Here is a 24,838-nt window from a genome sequence, read left to right as displayed (position 1 = left end):
CCATAGTGACTGCTGTGGGAGCTATAAATACAACAATGACATTTTTCCCAGTAGATAACAACTTATTTGATTTATCAAGTGTGAAGTTTGAATAAAGATTTTGCAGAAAACACTTATGAAATTTAATTTTGTCATTGTTGTAGTTTGTAACTTTTAAAATGCCATGCAAGGAAGTTATGTAGTATAGTTATGTAGTACTTTGAAGTGGGTATGTCTAGATCTAAAGATTTGTTTTCAAAGCTGACAGAAAGAGTCAGATAGATGGTACCTCATTTCCCTGAGAAGCTCCAACAAATTTTAAGTTATTTGTCCAAAAGATATGTCATTCAAATTGTTTTAAGTTTAGAGTTTCATTCGTGTTGGGTCATGTTTCATTCATGTCAGAGCAGGACTTGTGAACACATGTCATCACAAGAGTGTTTATAATGATAGTAGGTTATGTAATTGGGTCTGCCATTATGCATTCTTTTAATACCAGCATCTTAAAAATATTTATTTTACTCTTTGTATTCAGTAAAATGTTTGTCCTCATTTAAAAAATATGGATACTATAAATAATGTGTCAGAGTGGAACTGTTTTCATGGTAAACGATGTTGCTGAGGCAGCTACATTCCTGTGGTGCATGGTGAGATGTGACCTTCGACTCCAGTCCAGCCTGACTATACAGAGATGACCCCTTCCCCTTCAACAAACTGACACCATAACAGCTGTCTACTAATATGTATGTATTTCACTTATGTAGGTCACTTATAGAATACCTCACACACAAGTCAAGTGAAAAATATCTTCAGATACAACAAATTTATATAAATTCATGCATGAATAGGTGCAAACGTGTATTTTGTCATAATGATCTGATGAAGATAGAAAATGTGAAAATAGATTGATAGCAGGTTGTATAAAGGAGAAGGACCTTTGATAACAAGCAGGTGGACATTAAATTTTGTTTGTCCACTGCGCTGGCTGGCAACTGACCCACATTATATTTAATTACACAGCTTTCAAATTTGGTGTGGAGAGGGTATCTTGTATCTTGTACTTTAGCAGGCCAGAAATACTTCAAGGTCCATATGAAACAGATTCCCATTCTAAAACTCAGTATTTACATTGTAAACAGCATGTCTTGGTCTCATGTGTCTCTGTGTTGAACATAATTTGTCTCAGGAAACAGCTTATTTCATCTGCGAAGGCTTCAGATAAAAATGGTCTTTTAAACAACTACAGTGTGTGGTGAAGTTATGATGACCTACATGAGCTGGTAGAAACACAGGGTTTTATGATGTGTGAGGAGACTTAAAATGTAAATACATTTCTTTTTCATGTGTGTTTTGTCACTTTGCATATGCTGATAAAGAAACATTTACTTCCCCTTAACTGAAACCAGGTAATGAACACAAACACTGTATGACTATGTGCAATGAATGCTTTCTGAGGCTCACTGAATAATAATATGTCCTTAGGTAGACATTTTTTTTTTGTGGGAAACTTTCAATTACGAGTATTTTTTTAGCAATTCTGTACATGAGTGGAGGAGTGAGTTTATATATACACCATGACTGGTTCATAGAGTTATACCTGTGTGGGAAAAAAACTCAGGACTCAACTCAAATGTTTGATTGTTTAATAAGTATAAAACCTACATCATATCAATAATTTTCATACAATATTTCATTTTTCTGATGCAAGTTAATTGGTTATCAAAGTCTTGTTTTATCTTTGACAATCAAGTCCTGAATTCCTGACTTGTTTGTTGGCTAGCCTTGAGACTGTATGCATAGTCCAATCAAAATCTTGAAATGAAATCAGTGTTTGGCACGCTAAGAATATAGACTTGCTGATTGTTTCTAGTCAGTGTTTGCAAAGCATTGGCAAAAAAACTCGGGGCATCAAAACATATTTTCCAAGTGCATGATTGTTATAATAGTCTCAAGTGTTTTGAATTACTTTGTCAGTGTAACACCCATGTTAATACAAAGAATATTAAACAAGCTCATCTTTCCTGGGTGCCATGAATTTGTTTTGAACAATAAATGCAAGTGATCAGAGAGGTGGAATCTGATTGGCTAATATGAGGGTCAGACAAGAAGCATAGGTTGTAATACCCCCTGATGATGCTTTGAATGAGCGTCAATATTTCACCATTTTTCAACATTGGTGGAACTAGAGACCATATGATAGGTGGTCTCTGGTGGAACGTTTGCCGTAACAACCTTGCTGCAGGAAGATGAAATACTGATGATTAATGAAATTTATGAAATTCACAAGATTTTTAATATTTAAAAAAATATTTGTTTTTTTTTATTTTGAAAATCTCATGTAGTCGCTAGATATTTCCCACTATCCTTCAGTGTAAAGGTTCTTGAACTTCTATGAACTGTTTACTGCTAGTAGTTGGGATTCCTGGTTGGAACAGATCTCCAGCAAACTGTGCTGATTGTAGGGTGGACCTGGTTGATTAGCATGTCAAAGCATTCCTGGTATCCTGGCTTCTTCAGAGAGTCTATGATCATGTGTTTTTTCAAATCCAGACTTAATTCACAGGCCATTGTCACGAGGCATGAATATTGCTGAGTGTGTCATTTAATAGCAGCAAACACATTGCATGTGATTCACTATATTTTAACAATCAGTGTCATCTTGTGACTACTATTTTTATGTGGCTCATAGTAGTAGAACAGGGGCTTATGCTTTGTGTACCATTGCCTGCAGATTGGCTGATTTACAATGTGCATGCACGTGATTATGCTTCTGCAAACACAAAGCATAGCAAAGTCTGTGCATACAAAATATAACACACAGGTCAGTGTCCTACTCAATACTATATTCAGTAGTGAGCTAGATATCTGTGGGTTGACCTCATCATGTAAAAAGACTGTCCTCTGTTCCTTGGCATATGTTGTTATGTTACTAGACAAAAATACGTGAAATAGAAACACTTGCAACCTTCTGTTTGGTATTTCATCATTTCTTGATCTGTTTTGCAAACCTAAGGCTCAAATAATCTATTATCATCTGTATAGACATAACTTTTAATTGTATGAAAGTTTTATCAAGAAATGTGGTGTGTGTATCAAACCCATTATGAACTTGTTGCTTGGAATGTTATGGTATTTTAGAAAAGAATTTGAGGTCACGTCACATGAATAAAACTTTGCAAGCTTAAGGGCACAATGTCGCACCACACTTTCGCCACCCCTTCCCCCCACCCCCCACGATGATCAATTTCAAATTTCAATTTCAAATGTTTATGAACATCCTACACACAACATGTGATTGAAACCAGTTTGGCAAACACTTACAACACCAAGTGCAAAGTTTTCAATGTATGCAGCAATGTTTACATTCCATATATGCCAAGTGTTGTCTGTTTGGAAGCTGTTAGCCTCAGAGTTTCAATTATCGATTTCAGGCAAGTCGTAAGGGATAGTAAGTCTTTTATTGCATCACTTGGAAGCTAAAGTGAGTGCATCTGCCCCAATAGATATAATATAGTCAAACTATTATTGAAAATGTGTGACGCTGTGCCTTTGTGTAGCACTTGTCATGAGTTGAAAAACTGCATCCAAGTTTATCTCCTTAGTGAAACCCATTCGTCGAGTTTGAGAAACCTGATATCATATGTCTCATAATTTGTTTCTGTCATAAGAGCCTATAAGAGAGATATTATGTCAATGAGGATAACTTATTCCATTGCATCTAGATGGTACACATGGTCCAGACTGGAATATTGCTTGCCACAGCATCAGCAACATGCTTTTTGTAGAACTTGAAACACAACTGACTATTGGAATACTTACTCAGTATGGTAGCAGCAACATCCACATCATCAACAGCGCCAGACATTCCACGGACACTACAGGTGTATGTCCCTGCATAACTGGATGTCACGTGAATAGATTCCAGTACAATTTCCAGAGAGGATGTGTAGTCACCACGAAACAATCCCTTGTCCTTCCAGGAGTTGATGAATGTGGCTGTAGGTGGATAAACTGTACCCCTGACTATGTCCACAGTTGTGCCGCCCTCTGCTCTGCTCCAGCGGAACTCTGTCACATTCTCCCCGGGACTAACAGTGTAGTTACATTTGAGAATCAGGGGCTGTTGACTGGGCACCCCAACATCTCCCCACCCTGATACTGTCACTGTTCCTGCAACATCAGGACATAATGTAAGTCAGTGCATGGCTACATATTTGCTACCTTCGTGCAGATTCTGGGTTAAAATGTACCAGTTTCTAATGAAACACATATTTTCTGAAAGGTCAGCCATAGTGACATTGTTGGGCACCCAACATCTGATACTCTTATATCAGCATCAAGAAATAACATGGACTCAAATATCACTCAAAGTTCCAGAACCACATACAAATTGATGAACTACAGGCCAGCATATTGCAAGAATGGAGGAGAATTGCACATGACAGAATCCACAAACTTTATGTTAGCATGTATTTTGATTACAGTTAACCAGGCATCAAACTTTGTTAGACAATCCCATTCTTAGCACTTTAGTTACTCTTTTAATGCATCTCTACTCACCCAATCCAGTCTCTCCTTGACTAGAGTTAGAACTATCAAACCCTTGGTGACTGTAGGTACACCATACACAAAGCAGCATCAGAACCCTCATTGTTGGTAGTGTCTCCAGGAACCAGGGGGTACAGATGTTGCTACAATGGCTGACAGTGGTCCCTTCACAATCTGTATGTGAAGACAGTGGTCCCAGCACAATCCACAGGTAGAGCTACAACATTAGACAGTAGTCACCAGCACAGTCTACATATGAACAAAGCAACAGGTTCAGCTATTGGTCCCAGCTTGAAAGTCTGGACTGCTCGAACATCCTTCCTCAGAGAAACCGTATCACCTCCACAGTAATACCAGGCAGTGACTGTAACTACACTTCTTGTTTGTATGCTGACATGTAGCTTCCACCTGCAAAGTGCATCAAGTCTCCATACAGTCAAAGTTGTGCTTCCTTGTGTTATTTGTCCATTTTGTATAACATTTTACATTCTGATATTATTCATGATTACAACCTTTCGAAATATATTAGATAATGGTGTGAAAAGAGGTTTTATGTAATTTTGTTTTCAATGGACAATTGCTACTGAAAGTTAAGTTAGAAATAAGGAAGAAGTGATCAATTGGTCAGGAGGAATGAGAGTTAAATACAGTGATGGGAAACTTAATGCCTTCAAGTAATGATTAGGTAGCATGGACATTAAGGTGTTTGAATTCCAATATATGGGTATATTTAGCAGTATTTCAGTAATATTACAATGTTGCAGAAAGAAAGTCTGCAGTGATTTGGAGAAAATCTTCAGTAAAGCAGACAACTGGATAGTCTTAGATAGGATCAGTCAAGAGATAGGATAATCCATTGAAGACGCAAACTAACAGAATCAGTAGAATCATTCGGATTCACAACTTATTAGATATATGATCAAAGCATTGCAATTGCAGTCATTGTACGCAGTTATGGTGAGTCAATTCTAGAAACACTTGTGATATTCTTGTATGGTGACACTAGATTAACATACATGTAAAAATAGATGTTTACCATGTGGTAGAGCTTCGTAAAACACAGTAACATCCAACTAACAGGCAAGCTGGAATATCATAAGTGTTATGTGGGTCAGAGTAAAATCTTGTAAAGTGTTCCTTTGTAACATTAAGTTTCTTTCATTCAGAGGTTTGTGTTAATCAGAGGTAACCATCCCTGTCCTGTTGCCATGGGCAAATATGCCAGGTGTGAATTGTTGTACTGAGGCTACACTGTTGGTGAAAGCATTTGCTATAACTTATTCTTTGTGGTGACATAATGGCCATTGCTCAGCATATCAAATAGTTCAGGTCGTGGATGAAGGTGTGTGAGAATGACACACAGCTTATCGCCCTCTTACTCTGAAAACAGTCAGTGGTAATGATACTGTAAATTTACTGGTTTAGTTCTGGAAGTCTAAAGAACTGTAGTCTTGTCATCGAAGCATCTTAATTGTTATACATATATGTTCTTGTATATGTATGTTAGAAGACGAAATATTGACGAAGTGCTAGGATTAGGAAAATTTGTTTAACAGTTTATGGTGGAGCTCATAAATGTTTCTTATATTTTACACAGTTACTATTGTCCTGTCTGTGAGAGGCATGTCTAAAGATCCAGATTTGTTTCTCATATGGTACAATATGCGTTAGGCAAAGTCATCCAAGACAGCACGTGGAGTCAACTACAAAGAAATGTCAGAAATTTAAAATTAATAAAACTGGAAATTAAATGGAAAATTGACAATATTTGTGATGTAAGTTTTATTACAACAAATGATATATACTGAGAGAAAAATTAAGGAATAACATGAAAGGACAAGTGTTCCTTTGTGTTTTTCCAAGGTTTCTTCACAAGCTTAATTATATCACTTACCTTGTGAAGAAACATGCATGGAAACAAATAAGGGAGAACTTATGCTTTCATGTGATACCTTACTTTTCCCCTCAGTATATATATCAATATTTCCATTGTCAACATCAAAAGAATGTTGTTGTGATGTGCATTAGAATACATAAATGCACATGGCTTTATCAATAGATATGTATTTATATTTTTACAGGTGAACATTTAATCCACATATAGTCTAAATGTTTGTAAATGTTAAAAGCTGTATTCTTTTGTGTAAAACTATGAAACTGATAGCTGATATTGCTTTTAAGTCCAGGATCCACCCCAAGTGGACATCCCATCACACCAAACATGTGATCAGAAATAATAGGATTATTCTCTTAAACTATTTGTTATTTATGGCCATGCTTTTGATCATGAGATTGTGTGATCCAAACCTGATTAGTTACAGACCACCCATTAAGATCAGGGGTAGAATAGGTCTTTAGCAACCCATGCTTGTCACAAAAGGCAACCATGATTGACGTAAGAGGCGACTAACTGAATCAGGTGGCCAGACTCGTTGACATGTCATTGGTTCCCAATTGTGCAGAGTGATGCTCATGCTGTTGATCACTGGATAGTCTGGTCCAGTCAATTATTTACAGACCGCTGCCATATAGATGGAATATTGCTGAGGTTGCTGTAAAACTATCCTCACTCACTCATTATTCATATTCCAAAAACATGGTGCAAAAGTAAACTCACTCACTCAGTTACAGACCACAGCCATACTGCTGGAATATTCTGAGCATGAAGTTAAACAATAAACCAACATTGTTATTCATGTCTGATGAAGTATCTCAGAAATAACACATGCATCCCTTTTTTTGTAAAGTTATTTATTCAACTGGTAATTTTTCAATAAAAGCAAATACAAATAAATGAATTAGTGTACATGCAAGATAGCTGTATTGGCATAAATAGTCATCACAGTGTATAAAACTCTTAAAAAATCTGATAACTAAAAAATATTGCCAGGTTGTTAACATATAACCAGCCCTGTATTAAAAATAGGAAATTGAGATATGGTGTTAAAATAATGTAATTAATAAATTACTTGTAGTGAGGTAAACATGAACATGTGCAAAAGCAAATTTAATAAAATCATAACTTGGTGGTCACTGTTGATTCATTTAGCGTCATTGCCATCTGAAGCAGAAGTGCGAAAAAAGAACAACATTATTCATTGGCTGAAAAGCATTCTCTAGACCAGTCACATTTAGTGTTATATAAATGGGTAGGTTGATCTGTGGAAGTTACAGTTTGATTGATCATGAACTGTATAGACATAATCTAGCTACCACAATTGTAAGTTATTTTCGAGATATGTCCGTAGTTAGTGACATGGTCAAATATATAAAATCTTGGAAAATATGTTGGCCCACAGGGCCAGCTATAAAATAAAGCTGAAAGCCCGCCATGAAACTAGTAACCAGCGGGACGCCGGGCAGATGCTATTTCATACACTGACAATCATATATATGTGCATGGTATAGAAATCTTCCTCTTACACAAAATTTGAGGCTATCTTTGGTACCTCTTTCTTTCCAGTATGATTCAAGAGTTAAAATGGAAGCTCTGGCCATGAAAGTTATGTTATATAGTTTATATAGTGTATTATAATATTATGGTGTATTGTAATATTATATAGTTTATATAGTTTGTATAGTATATAGTTTATATTATATAGTGTATTATATAGTTATAATATATAGTTATATAGTTTTTATTGGCTCTTTGAATACAAGACACATTTCCCATGTGGGATAATGAAGTTTATCTATCTTATCACAGATGAAATAGTTACACCGACAAAATCCCGTTTGCCTGTGCAAACTGAGCAATAATAGCAGCTACTCAGCTACTTTGCACACCAGCAGTTGCACAGAGTGATAGATTTTCACAGACGCAGCATCACACTGACTGATAGATCATGAATGCTGTTTCCAGACAAAGCTGCACAGTTGCACAGGAATCTATCATACATAGAACATCAGATTACTTGAGATATACTTGCACTTGAATATTTTCCAGTGTTATTACAAAAATATTCACAACAATGTTTGATTGATATGCACATCTAACAGTAAAATGGTAAAAACAATAAATATAAACATTTGTTCGTATTTCCTGCACTTATCTAGGGTTAACACAAACTACATCTGGTTCACATTTTGTCCTTGGCAATCAAGAAAACAAATTGTCTGAGTACTTTAGAGCTCATCACCTTTCCATGGCTGGCAAATCATAGACAAATTCCTGAACTTAGCTAGGTTTAGGGTAATTGTCCTCTTCAGTGCCCAAGATACCTGATCAGTGGAGGTAGTGCATGGGACATGCCCAAACAATAAGTATTTGCCAGTATCAGTCAGTAAATTACCAACAATGCTTTAGTCAATGTGTCAATATATAAGAGTGCATTAGTCAATATATAAATATCTAAGAAAACTTTAGTCAGTGTATCATTATCTAAGAAAGCCTTAGTAAATGTATCAATATCAAAGAAAAGCTGCTATAATCAATGGATCAATAACCAGGAAAGCTGCTTTAGTCAATGTATCAACATCTAAGAAAGCTTTAGTCAATGTGTCAATATCTAAGAAAGCTTTAGTAAATATATTAGGATCTCAGAAATCTTTAGTCACTGTATCAAAAGCTATGAAAGCTTTTGTCAATGTATCAATTTCTAAGAAAGCTTTAGTAAATATATCAATATCTAAGGAAGCATTAGTCATTGTATCAACATCTTAGAAAGCTTCTTTAACCAATGTATCAATATCTAAGAAAACTGCTTTAGTCAATGTGGCAACATCTATGAAAGCTTTTGTCAATATATCAATATCTAAGAAGGCATATGTCAAGTGAGATGCATGTTTTAATTTTGACATAATAATGTTAGCTACAAGGCCTTAAGCCCTACAGTGTAATAATGTGACACTGTACAGGGTTGGGATTGTGAAAGTCTGTACACAGTGTCAAATGTAATCTAGATTGTGAGGTTTATGGTATGATGTACAGAAATATTGATGACCAGCTAACCTCCATCAACCAACCAAATGCCCTTGAAAGATGTAAGATAACAAGTTATAACAGCTGGTGGCTTAAATTACATAAATCTAAATACAGTTTAATCTTCTATGTGTAATTTTGAAAAGAATGCTATTATTTTGTAATGATCATTTTGTATGGTCATCATTACACCACTTTCTGAGTTCCATTCCAGACAGGGTTTCAAACATTTTTTTTCCTATTTAGTGTCTTCTTGTTTGACTTAGGTATTAGAGACAGCATAGTTTAAAAAAATGCCTGTCCCATCATCTGAGACAAAAACACCTGTTCCTTCTCTTAAACTTTCTAAACATTCACTCTGATGTTGTGGTTGATTTCATTTCTATAGATGCAACAATAGCAAGTGATGTAATGAAAATGATCATATACAATTTGATAACTGACTATAAGGTGTAATCAGTCAATCAGTTTACTACAGTATATACAACATACAACTCACATGTTACATTGAATCTCTTTTCATTACAAATGCATGATAAATAAATAGATCTACCTTTTATTGATAAAGTTGCTTTAAGTGAAAGTATTTAATACAGTTTTAAAAGAAATGGTTCAGAAGTGTATTTTGGCAACCAGTAAGATGGCCAATTTGTCTAAGAATGACTGTCAGTCTCATCATTCATGATGATTCTTGCTTTGACACAGATTCAGAGCTTCAACATGACTCACATAGCCTGCAGAGGGAGCTTGGGTAGGGGTGCATGATGGTAGGGGTGTGGCAGGGGAACAGCTGGGTGGGAGACATGTGGCTATAGCAGTTGGGGATTGTGGCTGTAGGGATAACGTGAAGGGTGGGGAAGGGTTTGGCAATTGGTGGGTGATAACATGAGGAGCTTGTGAATGTGGAGGTGGGGCAAAGGGGTTTAATAGATGGGTTCTTGGAACAATATTAGGGATTTGGGGTTGTGTAGATGGGCCAGTGGGAAGATGAGCAAGGGACAGTAGGTCTGAAGGAATAGAATTAGATGTGTGTGATTGAGTTGGGGGTGTGGGTGACTGACTGTTACGTGTGGATGATGGTGTGTGGGGTAGTGGTGACTGTGTATTGGATGTGGGTGGCTGGTTATTGGGAGTTGGTGAGTGAGCATGGGATGTGGGTAACTGAGTTTTGGGTGCCAATGACTGTGTGCTGGGTGTGGATGACTGAGTTGGGGGTGTGGGTGACTGAGTGTATGGTGTAGTGGACTGACTTGGTGTGGGTGAGTGAGTTGGGGGTGTGGGTGACTGAGCCTGGGTTGTGGGTGATTGAGCATGGGGTGTGGGTGACAGAGTGGGAAGTGTGGGTAACTGAGGTTTGGGGACATGGATTGAAAATGAGGGTGATGCAAACATAAACCCATGTTGAACCTCCATCTCGGATGAATAATTCTGTCCAGAATTTAGGCAGTCCTGATTGGAAAGACAGACAGATATATTATCTGTAGTTGTACACTCACTTGGCAAGTCTACCTTTGAATAGGTTTCTACAGATTTGTTCCCAACTGAGGATAATATTTCACTTGCATCTGAAGAGCTTCCCTTTGCTCTGTGTTGTTTCATGCAGCTCTTAGCTCTTGATCCAGAAGTAGAGCTCTGATTCTGATGATCCATGCATGACAGATGTGTCTCAGAAAAGACACATATGTTCCTGTTGGTTGAATTGTTGATGTTATCTACAGCATATGGATGATATTCATGTTGGCCATTACTTACAGTAATCTGTAACAGAGACACAACGTATACAGTTGATGCAGGCAAAAAGGACAGGTCAAAGATGAAGAGACAGGTTAGGCTCCATCATTCTTTGATTGTCTTTGTTTAAAACCTATGCCTAGATTTTTGAGTCATAAGTACCATACATTAACATGAACTTATTACTATCTTAGCACTAACAGAGCTTTAAAAATCTAGGTCCTGGTGCATGCACAACACGTAAATCACCCAATCTCATACAGAAATAGATATTTTTAGAGTAGATATGATGCAGTAACAGATTAATAACCTCCAAAATTCACAAGAGAGTAACTTTAGTGCTGCCCCTGCAGTATTTTGGGAGTAGCTGTATTACTGTCACATGGATATCAGTGTATATGTAATACACACCTGTGATAGAGGAAACTCTGGCATGGTGATAGGGAAGTACCATCCTTTCTTTGGCACCCTGCAGTTGTGTACCTTCCTGCAGATACAAACAAACTGGTTTTGAACACAAGGTGTGCACAAAATACGCAAACGCATGGTATGAACAACACATGCACAAATGTATATAGACTACCTGTTAATGTTACTGTCAGTATCTCATTTACCTTTCACTGTATTTACAAATGTATCCATAAATGCACATGTGTCTGTCTTACTTCTTTTACAGATCTTCACTCAGATTTTCTCCATAGACACCTACAAACAAATCTACTACCGGTATTACACTTCTGTATCATCACTAAGAACTAAATAAGGGCTTGGGAACCTACCACAACAATGTTGGATCACACCTACTCACCAGTAGCAAACACAAAGGACCAACAGTATGAAGACAACTACCAGGACCACTACCAGCACCTTCAACCACATGTAACCAGAAGCTGAAAGTAGAAACCACTGTCACATTTACAAAGTTATAGGTGTCTGGACAGTGAGTAAACTTAAGCAGTATTATGTACCCTTTGACCTTGTAACTTCTTTGCTAATCAGCCAGAAATCTTTGTAAGTGCCCTATAAAAATTTAAAAAATGTACACACTTCATATATTCTATTGTGCACTGGAGATATTTATTTTCAGGAAAACCTGCAATGGGTGTACAATTGTCTGTTATCTATAATCCGACATGCTTCCTTGAAGTATAACAATGTTGTTTCACTTTGTTTAATCGCAGATAACAGATTTTACTTGCTTTGTATGGTTGAAATAAACAAAGGCACATTTTATGGGGGCCTAGGGTGATGACTGAGGAAATGTGACATGCAACTGAATAATCAAAGTATGATAAAGCTTATCAAAACGCATGATAAAGCTTACCACTGAAAGCAGGTGTCTACAAACTTTAGTCAATAACTTGTATTTTTATTCTACTATTTTCCTTGTTACTACTCACAATGCATTGCTAACAATAAAAATAGATAACTGATGCTGTTGCACTACTTCCCTTACCACTTATCATAATGAAAAAGCCTAATCTGGGATGCATACCTTGATTTTACTCCACCCATGTAGGCGGGTGCAACTTTAAGAGTACGCACCTGCCTCCAACTTGTTAAAAATGTATACAACAATATAAGTAAACATGTTTAATTCATGCAGTGGTTATGGCATGGAGACCAGTTATAGTTACAGTAACCAGATAATATGGCTTGGGTCATCATTACCTTTTTTCACCTCTTTGCTGATGGGGTCACTCTCTGGCCCCTTCTCTGTCCTGGACACTGCCCGGAGTGTCACCCTGTACTTCACTCCTGCTGACAGACTGTTGATCACATGGCTCACATCTTTGTTGGAGATGTTGACTTGCACAGATGGATCTGAAAATATTGACTAACATCAGTGTCCCCAGATCACCCCAAAATACAGTTAGGTCCACTGTCAGGAGAATAAGGTACATACAGATTGATGATGAAGGTCAGGTTTACTGTGGGGCATGTAAGGTGCATAGTGATTGCTGGTTCACTGTTGTTTCATAAGATACACATAGGTAACTACACAAATATGGTTCATTGTGGGCCTTCAAATAACATCTGTTTCATGTATATAAATGTATAATTTCATAATATCAGATCTGAGGTTGTGAAAAAGTGAGTGAAAAAGGGACACCAGAAATGATCTTAACACCTTATGCCCAGGTGGGGAATGGACGAAACGGACACTTACACCACGTAGCTACCTCAAAGTCCCTTAAACTCATGAAATAACGATATGATAAGGGTGGCAATGAAACAACATGCATCAAAAGAGGTAGAAAGAGGAAGAGGGATGGGGATTTGTAGTGGGAGTCAGTGTACACTCTTGAGAAAAAGGTGGGTGTGGCAGCTGCACAATTCATTGCCAGTCATTTTCATGCATGTTTCAGTGGTCATATAATTAACTTTCAGTACAAAAGGTGGGATGTGCACCCCAGCTCCCCTCCACTGGATCCGCATGTGCACCAACCTGCACATTCAGCACGACTGTTGGTGACGCAGTAAGACAACACAAAGTGGCTGACATATACAGGGTTGTCCGCGCACACAAACTTGTCCCAGTCAACTTGGAGGCCATTGTCAGGTTGTTTGCGTGAAAAGCGGACATTTCGCGGAGGACAAAGATCTGAAATATAATGGAAGGTAGGGAAAGACTTGCATGATATAACCAAGGCCAGTTTCATCTTTAAAAATGCAGATTTAAGATGTGTAAGCATAAATTCCACTACAGGTGTGATGTATGGAGTACAGTATCTAGAAGTTGTCAAGAGGAAAGACATTCAGGTCTGGGTAGTCTAAACAGTTGACTAACAATTCTTGGTTGATTGCATGTCATGCATGAACAGCATGGAATGTTGCTCATTACATTGTTCCCTAGATTGTCTTGACCAGTTTTGTCATTATCATGCTACCTCTGTATAATGGGATATCTCCATGAGTGGAGTTCAATACCGGTAACTCAGAAGGGAAGCACTACTGAACAGTCATGTGTCTACACCAGTACAAACAGCCAGTGCTCCAGACCTACCCTCACAAATTGATATACAAATGCAATATTAATTTCCATCTGTTAATGAACAACTATGTATATATGACATGGTGTCCTGCACTCACCCTTCTGCCTATAAACACACTCATTCCATAGCAGGCCACTGCTGATGTTCTTTCTTGATGTCTCCATCTCTACTGACATTCCAATCATCTTGTTGTCATGGTCACCATCAGGCACTGTCCATTGGAGGGATGTCTGGTTGTTTGTGAGGTGGAGCCACTGAACAGGATCCTGAAATAAAGTGTTGCCCAATGGCTAAAGGACGAGGCACATGTTACGCTGATAGGTTATCGTCACATTGATTTATTAGGAATTTTGTATGTTGATGGTCTCTATTGCATTATAGTTAATAAAGAAATGACAAAATCTATGTCAAATGTCCGTCGTAAAATCAAACAGTAAAATGATGATTAAAACTAACACTGCACCCTTGTTCCATATTCACTTAAAGATGAAATAAAAAAATTAAAACTTGTTTAAACTTGTTTGTCTTCACCTACCAACAAGTATTTTGCACACAAAAGTTCAGCAAGTAATAAATATGTCATTAAAATACCGGTTAGAGATTAACTTCAGTGACTTTATGTTCCATATCAATTATTTGATTATATAAGAATTGTTTGTATTTGCTGGCAGCTAATATACAAATCAAATCATGCCTGCAGCTACCAGTCATGTGTTTCTGACATGATAATATCATCATTATCATATTGTCTCAGTCTGGATCTAGTCAACTTATTTATACACATGTTACAGGGTTTTCAGGCCATAGGTAGAAAGTGAGGTTTGAATTTCATGTTTGACCTGCAGTACAAATTCCTTTACATCTTTAAAGTCTTTGCTCAAGTACACAGGGAATCATGGATAGAATTCTGTCCCTCAGTTCACAAAGTAGGTTGTGTGTATTTATGATGTTTGCATGTAGATTTAAAAGAGGTATCCTGTAAGATGGATTGGGGAAAGTGTATACATATTACAGGTTAGATCAGCCATTTGAAACATCATACAAATTGGATTCTTCTACAAGATATTTTATTATTTGGATGTAAATAAATGATAAGTATAGATTAAGCCCATAGCCTTATCTGATAAAATGTAAATGGTTTTGTTTTTATCTTATGAGGAAGTAAGAATTGAACTATGTTTCTTCATTTGTCAAACTTAAATTGCCAACAATGAGCATTCCTTCTTTGATTCAAACCACCACCTGTAAAGTTTTGACTGAACTAATAGGCCTACTTCAAAATCTTTCAGTGAAGATTTCCAGTTGACTTTTCCTTGAGTTCAGTTGATACCCTGTAACCATGTTGACAAGAGGAAAAAAATGTCCTAACGACGGGTGTGTAACAATTCCATTAACTGTCTGTATATGCTGTGACAACCATCTGTGTAAACAGTTAAGGCTCATTGAAAACACCACATGTTGTAAACAACCTCTAGAATAATCAGTGTACCATAACCCAAATAGATCTTTGTTTTCAACATCAGACACATCCTTGTATGTTAAGCATGTGAGTTACTGGCCTTAGGGCTGTATTATAATGCTTTTTTCCAAGTACTATTTTTTACTTTTTTAATGCCCCTTCCCTCGTCTAGCCATTATAATAGATGACCAGTTGCTAGAAAATGTTGAAACGGATAACCTATTTGTTTGATAGAAAAGCTCAGTTCCATTTTTATTTAAACTTTTCGATGCTTCTTATCCAACTATCATTTTGTCTCCCCAACCCCCTTCTATTCCTCAAATATACAGTTTTATTTTATTTATTTGAAAGAATAAATGGAAGAATCATGGACAGACATGCTCGCCCTCACACACAATCACATCTACAATGGCCACTATGCATTTGGATCAAACCACAGTTTTTATAAACCAGCCTGAGTGATGAGTAGCCGTTTATTCATGTCTTACCTCACATTTGTATGTGGACTTGGAGTCTGTACAGTAGTACAGTGTGTACCCAAGAATTCGCCCTGCGGGGAAGTTCTGGGTAAGTTCTGGGGGACCCCAGCTGATGTGCAGAATAGAACCTACGGCCTCCACCAAGATGTCGGTAGGGGGAGGCAACTCTGCAACAGGTCAAGCGACAAGAGTGTGTTTTAGTTTTTAATGCAGCTTTCAGCAATATTCAATCAGTATCATGAAGGGGGAAACCAGAAATGGACTTCCCACATCATTTCCATGTAAGGGATGAGTCATAGATGATTTTTCTTTTTATCCTTGTGGGATTTATAATTGGTAATTTTCAAAGAACTTTCCAAAAATGATCTACTTACTGTACTGGTATGCTGGAATCACCATGGATGCGTAGTGTTCCGAATAGCCAACCCGAGTCCTGGCCTTCAGTTTGATCAAGTACTGTCTGACCTTCTTGACCCAGAGGTCAAGTGATGTGTTTGACCCCTCCACCTCAAACTCCTGCATCTGTCCCAACTCTGTGTCGATCCGTGTCACCTGGTAGTGTGTTATCTCCCCATTACACTCCATTTCTGGAACTGGCTTTTGTTAAGGAAAATTGAAATAAGTATTTAGATAAAACAAAGTTCGTTGATTCTGCTAACTGTCCATCATCATACTCTAGAGATATGGACCTTGTTCATAATATCAATCACTTGTTTGTTTGCCCCAGATTTGTAGCCATTGTGTTTTGGGAATATGGATAATGAGTGAGAGAGGTTAGTTTTTCAGCAATATTCCAGCTGTATGGCAGCGGTCTGTACATAGTTGAGTCTGGACCAGACAATCCTGTAATCAACATCATGAGCACCGATCTGCATGATTGGGAAGCAATGCTATTTGTCAACCAAGTCAGCAAGCCTGATCACCCGATCCCGTTAGTCGCTCCTTAAGACAAGGATGGGTTATGCAAGATACATAATATTTACTCTGGGCCTTCCTGGGTCAAAATTAGCTAACAAGCATTATTGTACATACCTGCCAGTAGATGGTGACCTCACAATCTGAGGTCTGAGAGCTGCACCTGTGGTATCTGAAGCTGCTGATCTCAACACCAGGAACACCACTTGGCACTGAAGAACACATCCAGCAATATAACAATATAACAGACAATACTGAATGAGATGCTTCAATCAGATATGTCATGGCAAACCATAGATAAGCCTACCTCACAGAATAAGCTAAGGTCTTAACTTGGCCCTTAAAATCAGTATCAAAATGGTATGTTTCCCAGAAAAGCCAAAGAGGCAACCTTTGTACACTCATGCCATGAAAAGGCTTTGGAAAGAGTGAATGAGTGTAGTGTTTTTGCTGCTTTCAACAATACGTCTAATTGATTTGATTTTAACCTTGTTATAACACTGACATGCAATGACAGGACTTTCAATACCTCTTGTAAACCAATACTCAATAATTCATTTAGTAACACGTTTGGCAAGAATCTATTGTGGGAGACTGTGAAGACAGTATTCAAAATATAAATAGATATTTTCTATTATTGATCTGGCCTGGTATGATTGTGACATGACAAGCTGAATGTCATCTGGGATGCTATTGTGATATGATATCATGTCATGCAGTAATCTGTATGGGGTTTCACAATCAGGTGCACAAGATTTCCCAACATGTATATGCTATTAATGTAGCACATTATAGGGTGTTATTATTTGGAAACCAACTTATTAATTTTATGCAAACATGCAAAAGTGATATGGATATATGAACATGGTCTGGGTAAACTTTCAAATTTTCAGTGAAACATGTCAGTACATCCCAGTAACAGAAACCAGACTGAAAGTTGTGCTGATATTGTTTGAAACTGAGTTGATCAATTTTCACATACAGCATCTGTCACTTCAGGGACAGCTATTTGCAGTTGGTTTGTTGGAAGCTGGAACAAGAGCATTGTGACACAAGCCTGAACATTTTACAGTCAATATTTTTGCAGATTGCAATCACAATATCGACGGATAAATAACATTGATGACATATATCAATCTGGTCAAACAGGGCGCCACTGGTGCACAAAACCATTTCATCAGAATGAGAGTTATAAGACCGGGAAGATCTGGGTTAGAACTGGCCCTGATTTCTCAAAACAAACTTAAGTTTTTACTCAAATTTCAAACTGAATTTCACAATTTGAAACAGCTGAATTTTTAACTCACCTGCATTTGTTAAATAAAAAAAGCCCAAACAACTTATGTAATCTAGCCACCAAACCCAAACTGTCTCCTAGAGTGAAAACTCAGACTTAACTTTGTTTCGAGAAATCATGGTCTGGTCTTCAGTCAGACATGCTAGTTGTAAGTGGCAACTAACAGGATCAGTTGGTCAGGCTGACTTGGTTGACACATGTCATTGTATCCCAGTTCCTTAGATTGATGCTCATGCTGTTGATGACTGGATTGTGTGATCAAAACTTGATTATTTGCAGACTGACGCCATATAGCTGGATTATTGCTGAGTGTGGCATTAAACAACAAACCATCAAATCAAAGCGCTTCTCAATTAGATGAGCTTCAGTGAGCTACAGGTCTTAGAGTAAGGCAGTAGATTCTGGAGGTACAGGATGTGTCCTCTGTGTGTTGATGGGGACATTGTTGTGTGCTCGCAGCTTGTACTGATACTGAGTACCTCCAACAAGACAACGTAGACATCATGGCCAGCACTATGTCCAAACTTGCCACTTTGGAACATGTCTGAGATGTCCTGGGATGGTGTGTACATCACTGTCAAGAACCCTTGGCCACTCTAAACAACTTTGGCACTATTGGAATTTGATGGAACGAACCAAATTGACTTTTGAAGTTTGGGTGAGTGAGTGAGTGGGTGTGAGGGTGGGTGAGTGGATGAGTGAGTGAGTTTAGGTGGACAGTAGGTTGCTCTGGCCAATGACTACTGCAGATCTGTCAGATGTTCCTGTTCTAGATTTAAAATATTGATAGTTGTGAAACCTTGTTTTCAACATACCCTAGTTTTACCCAATAAGTACATGTTTTATCTGAAATATTGCCAGATGTTTGGGTCATCACTGGCTGTCTTCTGATCAGTTGGAGGCTCCCTAGGGTGATATTTGTGTTGCCCTGATTCAGTAATATGTAACATCAACTTTGTCATCAGAAACAACAGATTTCATGTGCATACCTTGCATGTAATGTAAAATATTGTTGATACAAAGACAGACCAACATTCATGGTCTGACTAAACAAGTGTTGCCTTCTATGTCAGACATTTTAAGATGATCAATGAAATTATACCACTTAGAGCATGCTACACAGTAACAGGTTATTTCATATTGTGTCCATATAGAAAACAGTGTTTGGAGCCTTGCAAGACTACAGTTGTACAGTGTATGACTCACCATCTTCCCAAGTCTTGGCATGAACAGATGTCCACTGACTGTAGAAGCCATGAGGCTCCTTGTAGCTATATGGGATGGGGATACATGCCACCTCCAGAGTATACAGCAAGCCAGGATGTAGTCCACAAGTAGTGGCACTAGTAGTATTGGTGTAGTTGTAAATCTGAAAATTCAAAATTTTACTTGAAGTACGTTATCACACATGATGTAGAGTTGATCCCGTGAGACTCTTTAGAACCAGGAGAAACTAAAACAAAAAACCTAACCCAAACCAGATCTAAACCCCTCACCTTCCTTGCATCTTATGCCTGTTGAAGAATAATTTTACTTTCTCCAAACATCAGGAGACCCACATGTAACTAACCTTATAGATATAGAAAGTTAATTGATGATACACCGAAAAGTATCTTCAGTTTATTCCAGATAGGTTTTCAACTATTTTGGTAATTTATGCAAAAGATTCCCAGAGGAAAACACAAACAAATCCTGAATAGTAAAGGGAACTAGTACAGTACTTGACTGATGCTGACCTGAATGCTGTTTAGAAATATTGAATCTGTCATGACAAAATGATCCTAGCCCTCATCTGATCATATCATACTTCCAGCTGCAGACACATGTTGAATTTAATTTGAAATCCCAAACAGTGAAAGCCACCTCTTCAACACTAGCCTTGTCTGTGTACACAATTTCAGAAAGATGTATCAAATGGTTTAAGTTGGACATGAAATGGTTTTGTTGCAGGGTGAAAATATTGCTGTCAGAAATATCAGTAAATGTCTCCCAAGAAAGGCTCCAGGATACATCACCTGTAGGTCTGCACCCTGCTTTACATGCAAGGTGTACAGCAAGTTCCTGTAGGACTTGTTATGTTTCCATTGGAGGGACAGACAGGTCCAGTTCTTTTCCAACACGGTCAAGCTGTGCACAGGCGCTGGCTTCACTGCAACACCAACACAGTGGGTTAGTGTGTTGTTCATGCATCCATTAATATTAATAATCAGTACCAACAAACTAGCACGGTTCATAATTAAATTGCATTCCCTGATGTCTGAGGCATTTGTGATCAATAACAACAAGATATTACTAATCCCAATTAAATTGCTTCCTCCAACTTTAGCAATGTATTTTAAACATTAGCACAAGATTGTCAAGTGGATTGTCACAACATTAGGCTTAATTTGTAAAAATGTACTACTTGGTTTTGTCAGAGGTGGTGGGGTAACCTAGTCCATGAAGAGTTGCTTGTCATGCTGAACACCTGGGTTTGATTCACCCTGGGGAAACAATGTGTGAAGCCCATTTCTGGTGCCCCCTACTCTGATATTCCTGAAATATTGTTAAAAGTGATGTAAAACTAAACACATTCACTCACTTGTCACTGTGGCTAGACAACATAATGTGGTAGAATGTTTTCTAGTAGTATATTTGGAAACAAAATGAAAGAAAGATTGTGACATCTGTTCTCTAGATGTTGCTCCAAATTTTGCTTCCCCTCGAAGGATTGGGAGACATATTATTGTTGGGTTTTGTTGTTATTCCCATTGTCTCCAGAACAGTACCGGTACTCTAAAACTACATGAAGCATCGTCACCAAATTTCCGCCTCTCAATATCATGTAGATGTACCTTTTTTTCTGTTTTCATGGCAACAAGGTGGACTTTGTCTTTTTTAATAGTGTTAAGTTTGTTTTGGGCGCATAAATCTGAAACTAATTCACCCATCTTCACCAAATTTACTATACTACCTCTCCATATCATGTAGATGTACCTTTTAGGGGTTTGAACATACATGTTAATTTTTTTCTGTTTCAGTGGCAACAGTTTTGGACTTTGTCCTTTTGAAGGTTTGTATTCGGAGCATACGTCTAAAACAACTTCACCTATCTTCTCCAAATTTTGTATACTTAATACCTGTAGATTATAAAAGACCATGAACTGTTTTGCAAAATTCTTTTATCTTACTTTCATATTTAAAGATTTTGAAATTGAAGGTCTCAAATGAACTGAGGTCTCAACATTGAACTGGGCTTTTTTGAAAGCTTTCATTATAGTAATAACAGAGCAACTCCGTTGATGTCTTACTTGTTTGTTAGCACATGGGGTTACATTTATACAAGGTAGACCACTGAAAGATTATTTATTTTCTAACTATACTCACTAGCTCAAACTTGCACCTACAAAATTCTTTTAATGCAATATTCCATTGTTTTAGTTCATTGGGATGTTTGTTCTCTAAATGCATCCAAGTCATGCAGTTATGTATACTGGATGTACATTTTCACATCCTGTATAATCACTTTCCATTGAAAAATTTATTCTAAATTAGTGTATGAAATAAGTCAAAAACCCAGCCAGACATCAGGGCTGGAACTCACAAATTTTACTAGCTCAAATTGAATATAACAAGATGAGACAGTCCTAAGAAACTAACTTATTGTTGTTTACAATGAATACAATTTAATGACCCTGTGAAATGTATTTATTATGTTGCAGTCTATTTACAACAGTCTTCAGTATTACTATGATGTATGGAACATGCATTCTGTTACCAGACCATCAGGCTGGATAGCTGTGAGTTTAGATTGTACATCAGAAATCAGACAGGTCTTGTATCAAATACTGTTCTCAAAGTGTTGAATTCATACCAAGCAGGGATGTGTTCATGGTAAAGTTCTGAACCTCAAGCACAGCTTCATCTGCACCACTTCCAGTTGTCACGACAACCCTTATGTAGTAGTTCAGTCCAATCCTGTATGTGTCTTTGCCATCATTTGACTTCCACAGACAGGAAGTTTCATTCTGGTGACGACAATAGGACATGTTACCCCTGAAACAGACACCTGGAGAGGTGAACATCAAGAGGACTGTTGGTGGGAGGGAGGGATGAGGAGAGGGTTGATATTGATAATGGGGAATGATGGATGAGGAGAGGGTGTGGTAGGAAAAGATGGGAAACAGGAGGGGTGAGTCAAAACAACAATTTGTTCATGATTAGATAGATGATGGGAAGAGGCAATGTTGGGCGGGATTGGTTAGATCTACAATGAATGTGAAGAGGTGATGGAAGAATGGAAACGAATGGATGCTGATGAGGGGGCAGGGATGAAAAGAGAAAGAGTGGATAGAAAGAGTGGTGGAACATGATAGTGAAAGGGCAAGGAGAGATAAAAAGGGAGAGATGGGAAAGAAGAATTAAATGAGGAGATGGAGGGATGGGACAGAGCAGATGGCCGGGAGGATGGATGTGAAAAGTGCTTTCCAGAGATGTGAGGTTTGGAGGTATTTGGAAGGAAGGTAGGTTTGTAGGTGGATTGCAGCTTGGCTGTCACATAGCAAGCAGGTTGGGACTGGATACAGTAACATCTTATAAGTTGTAAAGTTGTTGGATAGATATGGTATTGTTACTGGGTGGCTATCATTGTCTGGTCAGTGGATGGACCATTTGCTAGGCAGGTTCTCATAGTGAGAAGGTTGGTAGATATCTGTTCATGCAACTCACAGGACCATCAAAAGTTGTTGAGCTGATTAAAAACTTGTGGGTGGTTGACAGACATGAATGTTGGATGAATACAGAGGTATTTGGTGAACCAGAGGTTTGTAGAACAGACTGAGCTGAATCCAAAGGCAAAATATGTGGAAACGAGTGAATGATATCAAGGACTGCATCCATTGAAAGACTGATCAAGAGGAGTGTCAGTTGGATACAAGTTCCAGCTTTCTTCACCTGTAAAGCAAAATACAGTTCAAGACAATATTATTGGATATTCAATTTTAATGACTTTCTTGACAAATGACTACAATGAACATTCAATTAAACAGATGCAATAATTGTTTGATTTATTCTAATTCTGAAGCAGATGAATGTACAATGAATGAACTAAATGCTTGATATTTATAGCAGAATAACTAATATATTATTACAACTAAAGATTAAGTCTTTAGGTGCAAAACAAAAAAAGAAAAGATAAAAAATAGAAGGGTTAAGCAATTTGGATATTGGCCATAGCCTCTCATCAGTATTTGAATGATGTCTCTGACATTCAGATGATTAGCTGTGATGAAGCTGAAGAGGAGGCGAGGCATTCAATGAAATTCATGCTGTCAGTCTTTGTATGAGACTGGGATTATCCAAGATGGTCACTGAGTTATGGTAAAAGGCAAGAAGTAAGACATGGCCTATATGTCTCTGTGCATTTCTTCTGCACATCAGTTACATTTTAGCGTGAATAAAAATGTCTTGCCAAACACAGAGAATTGATTGTATGGAGACTTGGGTCATTATTTCCTCAAACTGTTTGTGTGGCCCAGTGTCTGCCTTGGCATGTTGACTGGTGATATTACAACAAAGTTGTAATGCTGTTTGTCATAACTAGGGCTGCAATGATTTGGTTTGATTCATTAAAAATTGAGTCTGACACTTTAGTTTCGATTTTCGATTACCATTATTGTTATTTCAAATTGATATTTGAATACCTATTTAAATTATTTCCAAACAGCCAGAGCATAATTTTGACTCCCAACTCAAGCAGTTACAAACGCTGTTAGTAGACATTACCAAGTTGATGTTGGATTTCCTGCTAAAAAGACCAACTCTAAGAGTTAAATGAAATCAGGCATTTTTATTTGTGTGAAGAAATGAATCAAACATGACTAGATCGAGTTGAGGTATGGGTGAATCGTTGCAGCCGTAGTAGTAACGAAAAAAATTAAAATTATTCTTCTCCCAACTCAGGCCCTCCTAAGTAATTGAAGGAATTACAGCAAATTTGTAGGAATTGCATCTCAAATGTAAACAAACACATCCCACTCGTGAAACAATTGCAGCGATATCAGTAGTTTAGTGGTAATAACAGAAACACAACGCCCCTATCGGAAACAATGTTGGTATTACTTGAAACAAGATCGGCCATCTTCAGAAATTTCTCGGCTCAGTTCCGTGATTTGTCGGTCGCGTACTGAAACTTACTCATCAAAACATGGCGTCACTGGAAGGAGCACCCGTCTCAGTGAGTTTTGTTTTTATTTTCTACTGTTTTCATTTTCATAATTATCCATCTTTGACCACCTGTGTTGAATGCGTTTAGGTATGAAGTGTTGTCGGAGATGTAAATTATTTTTTTAGGAAAAGATCATTACTGCAAAAGAGCGTCATAAGTCATGCCCCCAGAGGTTGTTTACATCTGAACATCGGAAGCATCCGGGGGCATGACTTATGATGCTCTTTTGCAGTGACGATCTTTTCCTAAAAAAAGAATTTATATCTCCGACAACACTTCATACCTAAACGCATTCAACACAGGTGGTC

The 24,838-nt window shown here is 37.7% G+C and overlaps 1 protein-coding gene across 1 annotated transcript; it reads right to left on the bottom strand.

The window, feature by feature from the left end:
* Positions 1-9,224: 9,224 nt before the first annotated feature.
* Positions 9,225-23,177, bottom strand: LOC137290368 (uncharacterized). The gene is made up of 12 exons (XM_067821255.1): positions 22,179-23,177; positions 20,341-20,474; positions 19,532-19,694; positions 17,146-17,240; positions 16,488-16,710; positions 16,123-16,280; positions 14,255-14,441; positions 13,629-13,784; positions 12,851-13,003; positions 11,988-12,069; positions 11,591-11,666; positions 9,225-11,206 (listed from the first exon to the last, which is right to left on the bottom strand). The coding sequence occupies exons 1-12, from the start codon at positions 22,387-22,389 to the stop codon at positions 10,124-10,126; spliced, it is 2,721 nt and encodes a 906-aa protein (XP_067677356.1). The 5' UTR covers positions 22,390-23,177; the 3' UTR covers positions 9,225-10,123.
* Positions 23,178-24,838: the final 1,661 nt, after the last annotated feature.

Source organism: Haliotis asinina, chromosome 7, assembly GCF_037392515.1.
Source record: "Haliotis asinina isolate JCU_RB_2024 chromosome 7, JCU_Hal_asi_v2, whole genome shotgun sequence".
Lineage (NCBI taxonomy): Eukaryota > Metazoa > Mollusca > Gastropoda > Lepetellida > Haliotidae > Haliotis > Haliotis asinina.
Note: the sequence above shows the minus strand (reverse complement) of the source record. Positions and strands in the feature narration are given on the sequence as shown.

Coding starts and splice junctions, on each gene's coding strand:
- LOC137290368 (XM_067821255.1), bottom strand. CDS start 22,389: ATGTTCACCTCTCCAGGTGTCTGTTTCAGGGGTAACATGTCCTATTGT. Junction 16,281..16,487: donor GATTCCAGCATACCAGTACA/GTAAGTAGATCA, acceptor GACCTGTTGCAG/AGTTGCCTCCCCCTACCGAC. Junction 11,207..11,590: donor CAGAGTTTCCTCTATCACAG/GTGTGTATTACA, acceptor TCTCTGTTACAG/ATTACTGTAAGTAATGGCCA.